Here is a 9,360-nt window from a genome sequence, read left to right as displayed (position 1 = left end):
TCTTCGCGCTCCTTTTCTGATGCAATGTGTTGTCAACTTGTTCTCACAAGCACATCCCTGCCGCCAAAGCAGTCCCTGGCCCCAGCGAGCACACGCGGCCCCAGGGCGAAGGGGCAGGCGAGCCTCCAGTTACAACGATAGAGCGGCTGCCCCAAGAGTAACAGAGGTGACGGGCAAGGCGCGTTCGCGGGCTGCTGCTCCCATGGCGGGCCCTGGGCGTCTACCAGGAAGGGAGAGACCAGCCTGGAGAAGGCAGAAAAGTCTGGGTACGTCCCTGCCGGGCGCCCGGGGCTCCCGAGGACAGAGCGGCTGCCCGGCCGTACGGGGCTCTCCAGCCCGAGGCACTGCACACACTCGTTCCAGTGGCCCCGGCCAGCAGCGGCCACGCTCCCCACGACCGCCCCACGGAAGGCTCTCCCACGGCCGCTGCCCCCAGCCCGCCCAGTCCCCGGCCGCGCCAGGGGCGGCCCGGGCAGGGGCCCCGCGCCTCCACAAACACGCCCGTGGGCGTTGGGCCGTCCCGTCCCGCCTCCGCAGAGGTCGCAGCCGCAGACCTGCCGTCGGGGCCCGCCGGCAGGCACGGCACCTCCCAGCCCGGACCGGCACTCCCAGCACCCGCGGTCCCCGCTCCCTCCCAGCCCGGGCCGGCAACGCAGCCCGCCCGCCGCCGCTTCCACTCCTGCGCACTGGGCGCGCCCCCCAGGCGGGCCGGGGCCGGGGGCGGGCCGCGGGCGGGGGAGCGGCGGGCGGCCAATTGCGGCCCCGCGGGGAGCGGCTGCGGCGGGGCCCCTGCCCGTGCTCGCAGGGCAGGATGGAGGCGGAGGGCCGGGCACCGGGGTCGCCGCTCCTTGCCGGCGGGGAAGGGCCTGGGGCCGACTCGCGCCCCGCTGCGGGTGCCCCCGGCACGGCCCGGGGGCCGCTGATCGCCGCCGCCGAGGTGCTGGCGCTGGACGATGAGGAGGACGACCTGGAGGTGTTCAGCAAGGTACGGCAGCGCCCTCCGCGGGTCGGGCCGTGCCGCGCCGGGGCGGCCGGGCGGGCTGGCCAGCACTTTGCCCCGGCGGGCACCGGGCGAGCCGGGCCGGGCCGGGCCGGCTCCGCCCCGAGCGGGATCGCGGCCTCTGCCCGCCTGCCCCGCGGCCGGCCGGGAGCCCCCGCTCCCCGCGCCCGGACAGTGCCCGCCCGGGCAGGGCAGGACTGGTCCGGCCGCCCCCGGGGCTCTGCTGCGAGGGCCGGGCTGCCCGAGGCGCGGGGCTGCCTGGGGACAGCGCTCGGCGGCCACGGAGCACCGGGCGAGTTCCCCGGCACGAAAGGCAGGTTCGCTGCTTCGGACCAGCAGTTCGAGTCATGACTGCCCTTACCTTAAATGTGCCGTGTAATCTGGACTCGCTGTAACCTTATCATCACTTACGTTCGTTATGTACCATATATGTATCTGTAAATTAAATAAACACTCGTGTTTAGTAATTGCAGTAGTGTTTAAATAAATGTTTGCAAGTTTCAGTTTGAGTTTTCTTTTGAAAGATGAGGTCTCCCACCTTCACATAGGAGGCTTGAGAAGTTAACATCTGTATTTTGATGAAGGGAATAAAATAAATGTAACTGAAATATATTAGGGTCCATGTTCAGAAAGCACACAACTAGGTACATGGGTGCTAGTCTTGCCAATATTGCTGATTTTAATTAAATCAATGAAGTGTGGTATGGCTACCATGTATATTATTTTTCATTTTGTACTGATTTGGCTAAGATTAGACTTACCTCTTGCCTTCTCGGCAGTTAAAGAAGAGAACATCTCATGGATCTATTTGCCTCATCAAGGCAGCATCTAAAATATAAAGACATACAGAGAGCTAAGGTGGAAAAAATATATACAGAGGCTAAAGTGCTGTTTACCCTCTGAGGCTTGTGAACTGCTGTGTGACAGGGTGTGTGCCATGGGAGAGAAACAGCAAATACATTTCTTATTTGAAGAAGCAACAATATACATATATTCAGTAGGACTGGTTGTCATATGGATTAAATGTGAGGGTTTTTATATTTCTGTAGGCAAGATACATTGTTGTGGTATGCATGAATAAAACCATTGGAATAAGGACTTCCTTCTTAGAAGCTACGTGTTTAAACTTTGACTCTAGTAGAATTCTTGAAACTCATGGCTTTTAAGGCCAGAAGGAACTATTAGCTCATTTAATAGTTTCTAACATGAAAGACATCAGGCTAAATTTCACCAAGTTATCTGTGTTTTTCTGAAGCATAACTAGGGTCTAGCTGAAATATGTTCTTCTAGGAAAGCACCAGCCCTGGTTTGACATAAAGCAATGAATGATTCACTGAACTTGCTTGCAAAAGCAGTGCTAAAATATAATTTTAGTTGTTTGTGCTCACTTTGAATCCTTTTGCTTTTATGAGGTAAGGTTAGGCAGTTCTGCATGAAGGTATCTGCCTATTAACACAGTGTATCAACAGTTATGCTGCTTGCTTGTCAAGAGCTATTTCCCTCGGGAATAAAAAAATAAAAACAAGTGGAGTTGATAAAAGTTACTGCTGCTATTGGCAAATACCTATGTCTTTAAATTTCTACTTGGCTTCATGACAAATATTTCTTACTTATATGAAATCTTAAGTACTATTAATGCATGCTACATGATAAGTTATTCCCCACAAACAAGAAAAAATGTCATATTATGTTAAAATACGGCCTTCTTTCCAAAGCTTGGACACCTGCCTGTAGTGTATATATAGACCACAAATCCCTGGTTTGTTTTCAGGTGTAATTTGAGGGCTGATCTTCTGAGCTTATGAAAATCTGTGAGGTTGTTTAGGCTTTACACCCTATTTGTTCATGTTCCATATATTCAAGGGAAACTGACAGGCTAAATGTAGCTTCCAATTAAGTGTTGTAAAACCAATTTTTCTGTAACATACTGTTCGAGGACTACTTTGATTTAAATTGTAACTTAATGGGGTTCCTTATGCCAGTGTCTGTAAGGTAGTGGTTTAGTATTTGCAGGCCAAGCGGGACGGCAACAGCAGTGCAGAGCTCGGTACCTGCCACTGCCGTCGACTTCATCTTTCTCAGTTTAGTCCGTGCAGTGTGCCATCTACCAAAATGGTGAAAAATGAGATTCTTAAAAATTGTCAACCTCAATACCCTAAGTTATTACTCAAAATGTAAATACTGGGCTTTTTAATCTATGAAAATCCATAGACGTTTAACCTGATAGTGTCATAAGCCACTGACCTGGTATCCTGTGACAGATCTCGCATACTACAGACCAGCATCTTCTTCGGCAGCTCTGATAAACCATTTCATGATGTGATGTGCATTTCACTTTATCCTAGTTTCCACTACCATTGAAAAAGTTCTGACTTCTTTTCAGCAGAGACAAATTCTAGGAGTTGAGTTATGAGTCATACAGATACAATGTTTCAACCTGCTTTCTTCCATGAGTTTGGAAGCATGGAGTACTGCATGTATTGCAATACCCATTCAGGTATCCTTTGCCTTCCTTGTTAAATGACACCTAGCATTGGGAAAGCTTCACATAATTGCAAGCTCTGAATCCTTACTGGGAGGTAGGGATGGATGGATGAGGCATGGAGGCAAACCTGAGTCAAGGTCCTGTGCTCTGGGAAAGAGTGGTGTTTAGGCAAACCCCCAGGCTTAATGTCTTCTACAAAGAGCTGCAGTCTCAACTGTGTGCTCTTTTTTGAGGCCACTCCTGCTGTGTGTTTTCCTTCCCTTATTTATTTTAGAATCTTACTGACCAACTGCAGTCAAATGTGAGAGTGAGATAGGGTAACTGCAAGTATTAGAGAAAGGAGAGCCAGAATAAGGCCCTCATACAGCCAGGAGCTCGTTGATTTTCTGTCTGTTTGGTCTCTTGGCCAGTAAATCAAAAGGCCTGACTTGCACACACAGCTCTGCCAACTGCTCTGTCAGGAGTGAAAGGGCTTGGAAGGAGAAGGGATACTCCAGGTAGGTGGGGCTGGGGAAGGCATCGGAAAGGACATAATTTTCTGGGACAGGGCCTTGATGCTTTTTGCATGGATGAAGAGGAAAAAGGTTTCACAACACAAGAGCTAGAAGAATTGACTGTTTTTCCTGTGCCGCAAAACTCCTTCTGGCCTCATCTGTATGCACACAAAAACATAGTTCCAACCACAAAATTACAGCTGTATAGAAAATTATCATCTTTTTTTAACTGTGTTTCTGTGATGACATCAGACTTAGCTTGCATGAACTTCAAGAACTACTGTAAGTAAACCTGAAGTATCATGAGGATGAAACTTGTTTAAAAGTCACGTGCATTCATGCATGTGCACATGACAACTAGACCTGTATTAAACAAATCTGAAGACCTGCTTATTCTATGGATTTTTTTGCCTATGCTTTGTTTCACAAACCACATATTCATAAGCCTTTCCACATAAAAATATATTTTCAGAAACCTGCATGTATAGAAAAAGTTTTATTAGCAACCTAGAGGAAAGAATGAAACATTAAGACATTAATGCCCCATGGAAAATGAGAAAATATGAAACACATTTACCTTGATCCAATTTAGGCCTTGCAGAGTCATTAGTCCTCAAGTTATATGGCCATTCAAGTCCCTTACACGCTCACATGCATTTTTCTTTCCCTGGAAATTTCCTGTTGTCTCAGTGCTTTGAATCGCATGGGCTGCTCTGAACTAGCAGTCCTCATTCTTCATCCAGAGTGTGGCCAGCCAGTGCTAGCGGGCTCTGAAAACAGCTTCTCTGTTTATTCTCCACCACTCAGGACAGTGCTAGCTGGATACCAGTATAGAAATCACGTGTAGAAACACACTGAATAAAAGTAAAATGACTGACAGGTGTACTAGGAAGCCACTGTATAATATTTAAAGTCTTGTCTTTAGTTATCCGTGTTGCTTTTGTCTGCCTGTTCAAAGAACTGGTACATAAGTGCTTTCTGGGCATAATTCCCAATATAAATTTCTCCTCCATATTTGTGGAAGTACATTGATAAATCCAAAGGAGAGGGATGGCAGTAGGCAATGAGCTTAAGGCAGGAAAAGAGCAAGATACCATGTTCCAGAGAAAGTTTTGATCTAGTTGAATTCAAAGGGAAAAAGGAACTCTCCCCACCTCAGCAGCACTACGGTGGTGTGCTCTTCACTCCCATGAGAGCAGCCTTGGGACAATGCCATGACTCCAGTTTGTGTGGACTCACACATTTCCAGTCCTGGCATTCAAGCAGTTTTCTCTTTAACTACATCCCTTTCCTCCTTCCTCCATAGTTAACAAGGCACTGGAAGGGGCAACTCTTTCAACTACCACTCAGTACTTAATGTAGTCTAACTACGCTTTTAGAAAACTTCTAGAAAGTAGATTAATTTTCAAGTTTGTTATGAAAATACTTCATTGCATTGCATATATTAAAAAAAGTATACAGTATTTGCTATTTAAAATATAGTGATTTATTTCAATTGCTCTAATTTATTATTTCTAATGGTTTAATAATTTGTTATGCTCTTTCATGGAGTTAGTGATTTCAATTTATTTTCCTAGTAACTGTACCTTTCAAGATTTTAGATTAGTAGATCTCATCCAGACTTGCATCTAAGGAAGCAAATGAGATTTCTTGCTTGTTTCCAATTTACACTCCATTTCTCAGCACTTGAGTGGTCACCATGGAATGCACTGAGCAGAAGCAGCTGCTATGGGGTCATATTCTTAGCGAGGTGTTTGGAAGTGGTTGATGCTATCAAAAAGTGGATTTCCTCGTCAGCAAAATAGTGGTTTGACTTTTTTTTTTTAGAAATTAAGCAGCAAATTTGTACTTCATCCTTACTTACTGTTTTCCTTTAGAAAAAAGAAAAAGATTAATTTATGTATCTGTAATTGTTTTCCATTTCAAATTTTATTTTAAAATACATACAAACTGAAATATCCAATTACAATAAAAATTCTGATTCTGATTTTGTCTTGTTTTATTTTAAATCATTGGGTTTTTATCTACCCTGTTCAGGTTATTAGAGATAATTCAAACATCATAAGTCCTTAGCAACTGGCTTTTAACATTTTAATAAAACTGGTAAGTATTCTACACAATTAATGGGTGCTTGGATTCATAACTAATTTTACCATTCATAGGCAAGTTCTCTTTGCTTAACATTCTTCTCAAATGGTAGTATTTTGCTCTTTCAACAGTTTTAGAATAAATCTCATTTCTTACATCCTCACTGAAGTACATACTGAAAAGGATAATAGATTTTCTAGGTACTATATAATTCTTTCATCTGCTCTATATTATATCTGTTCTATCAGATTATTTAAAAGCTTGCCATTTTAGCATCTGAGACATACGTGTTTGTATACAAAGATGTATTGATATGAATGTTCTCATGTCTTATCTGTAGGATACATCTCTGGCTGAGGTAAACTCATTCAGTCCTTCAATGCCAATATCCCCCTCATCAATGATAAACCAATATAAATTTGAAGATGGACCAGAATTAAGAGATCTCTTCATTACAGTCGATGATCCTGAAAGCCACATTACAGCCATTGAAACATTTATTACATACAGAGTAGTCACAAAGGTAAGCATCTATTCATGGCTGTAATGGCTTACTTTAATAACACCAGTAGCATTTTTGCTCTTCTTGCATACCGTTCTCTGTGATATTACTAAATTTAAATTGTACACTGATTTTGCCGTGAGTTACAGACAACTAAAACTGTATGAAACTGTGGTAGATTCTGGAAAAAAAATCAGTGTAAGTCTGCATAGGTGCTTACCTGCGGACTTGCTTACATTATTTATATTGAGAAAATAGTTAATAAACCTTCAATAGCAAAATGAGTGCTATGTGAGAATAACATTTTCTGTTGTGATCTTCAGCAGGAACATGAAACAGCAGAAGGACAGATTCAGTTTGAAAACACTATATTGGCACAAGTATTTATGACTTTTGGATCACTTGCAGCCTATGGGTCTTTTGTCTGGCATAAACATTACCTGCTACAGTCTTTCAATTCCATTCTTTTCTAATTGCATCCATTATCACATATTTTCTAATTGCATCCATTATCACATGGTTGTTTGTTTCCCATTTACAGTTGCATGTGATTTCTGGGGAAACTGCCACAATTCTCTAATGAAAAAGTAATGCTGGGAGACAATGAAGTGTATTTTTAGTTGTCCTAAATGCAAGTTATTTACAGGAAATAAGGAGAAAAGTCAGCCTTATGAGTCCAGCCAAGTCTTCTGAGATTACCAGCAAATATTCTGCAGGCTGCGTTCTGAGAATTGCACTGTTAATTTATTTTACTTTGACTTCTTTTTAAAAGATTCATTTAAAACCAAATTTTCAAATGGGAATTATTCATCTTTAAATAAGAGGAGATATCAATTCCTCATAAAATATTTAAAGAGTAGGAAGAGAGCTATCTTCATTAGGTTGCTAGCAATAATCTTCCCTTTATGCATGTTTCTGTAGACTAGTGAACATTTTTTCTTCAGGCAAGTATGGATTGGCCATAAGATAGATTGCTTTTGCCTTTTTTTATCTCTTCTGTCCTTTCTTATCATATTTAATTTGGAGTACTGGCTGTTGATGATAAAGTAATAGCATTCTTCCCACATACCTTGAAAAATTTTTATTCAATAAAAATGTTTAGATTACAAAAGCATGTTTTGAGGTTTTAGAATTTACTTGCATCGCATTATAAATCTCTGCACAACAATGAATGCTAAATAGCACGTATTAATGAAAACATGGGCTCTTCGTGGCTTGCCTCTAGAAGACAGAGCAGTGATAAAATAAATCTCATGGTCTGACAATTTTGTAACTCTGTAATAAGCATTTTTTGTAGACATTAAAGGTTTGTTGGCAAGTTCTAACAAAGGGCTACAAAACTGGAATTGATGATGGGATGCAGAATCCATTAAGCAGTGCAAGAAATGTTATTGCTGTAATATTCTGAAGTTTTCATGTTCTGAACGTGGGGATTGTTGATTAGTGTCAGCAGGTCCCAAGGATTTATATCAGCTCTTTGAGGTTCATTCAGAATGCTAAAAAATGGACTTTCCTCATTAGTAGATTACTAATCACTTTAAAAGAAGTGCCCTAGAAGTAATGAACATAACTGTGGTTGCTAAAAGGAAAATGCAACACTAAAGTAATTATTGAAATATTTTGGAAACATTGTGGTAGGACAATTATTACGTCACTGCATAAAGTGCAGTTAAAAGCTTGCTTTTTTCCTTTTTTCCCCAATAGAACTTTGATTTCTTGCTAAAACACGATGTGTTTTAACTCTTCAAGGAGTTGATTGTTGTACTTTAAAATAACAGCAAACAAATAACAGGGGCAAAATAGAATCATGTTCCATTCCCTTCAAGTACTCAGTTTTCTCCAAAATCTAAAACTGCATTTTTCTTTTCTTTTTCTGGTATTGTAACCTAAGCCTGTTGTTTCTGGCCCTGTTTTTCAGACATCCCGTGGTGAATTTGACTCCAGTGAATATGAAGTTCGAAGACGATACCAGGATTTCCTTTGGTTGAAGAGCAAACTTGAAGAAGCACATCCGACACTGATTATTCCTGTTTGTTTGTTGTTTTTATTTGTTTATAAGATAGCTCCAGTTTTATACAGAGATGTTTGAGGTCTTTTTGCAACTTCTGAAGTCTCACAAACATTAAGCCAACCTATTTTCATTAGCTTTATATGCATGTGATAATTAAAAATCACATAAAGGTATTTATTAGGTTTTTTTATTAGGTGCCATTTGCAATAATTTATGTCCTCCTTTCTTAGTTGCATTTGTGTTCTACACTGTGTGTTACAAGAACCATATTATTACAAGAACCATGTTATACCTTAGTTGAATATGATAACTTTATATAGCTTTTGGGTTTTTGCATGATAGATTTTACAAGGTATACCTATTTTTTTTATTAAGTAGAAGAACTACTATAATATTATGTAAATTGTACAATATTATTCTTCTTTTTTCTTTAGCCATTGCCTGAAAAATTCATAATGAAGGGCATGGTGGAACGATTTAGTGATGAATTCATTGAGACTCGAAGAAAAGCTTTACATAAATTTTTGAACCGTATTGCTGATCATCCAACTTTAACTTTTAATGAAGACTTCAAAATTTTTCTTACTGCACAAGCCTGGGTAAAATTACTTTGTTTTTATCTACATTTATGTGAAACCACCTCTTGTGTTAGTAGAGTGTATCAGGAGTCCCCCTGGCTCAGTATTCAATAGTGTCATTCCATGGCTTGTTACAGAAGTGTCAGAAGAAGGCAGGGATTTATGGAATATACATACCTCAAGATAACCTTTTCTTCTGTGG

General features: G+C 41.9%; 1 protein-coding gene across 2 annotated transcripts in view; it reads left to right on the top strand.

Moving 5' to 3' along the window:
- Nucleotides 1-3: 3 nt before the first annotated feature.
- SNX7 (sorting nexin 7) overlaps nucleotides 4-9,360 on the top strand; it is a 35,114-nt gene continuing 25,757 nt past the window's right edge. The window contains exons 1-4 of one of the 2 annotated variants that reach the window (XM_027651655.1): nucleotides 4-985; nucleotides 6,408-6,590; nucleotides 8,488-8,598; nucleotides 9,015-9,179. In XM_027651655.1, coding sequence (XP_027507456.1) covers nucleotides 20-985; nucleotides 6,408-6,590; nucleotides 8,488-8,598; nucleotides 9,015-9,179 — 1,425 coding nt within the window. In that variant the 5' untranslated portion in view covers nucleotides 4-19. The remainder of the gene's footprint in view (nucleotides 986-6,407; nucleotides 6,591-8,487; nucleotides 8,599-9,014; nucleotides 9,180-9,360) is intronic. The other variant, XM_027651654.1, reaches the window with a different exon arrangement.

This window comes from Corapipo altera, unplaced genomic scaffold (genome assembly GCF_003945725.1).
Source record: "Corapipo altera isolate COAL_440 unplaced genomic scaffold, ASM394572v1 57, whole genome shotgun sequence".
Taxonomy (NCBI): Eukaryota; Metazoa; Chordata; class Aves; order Passeriformes; family Pipridae; genus Corapipo; species Corapipo altera.
Note: the sequence above shows the minus strand (reverse complement) of the source record. Positions and strands in the feature narration are given on the sequence as shown.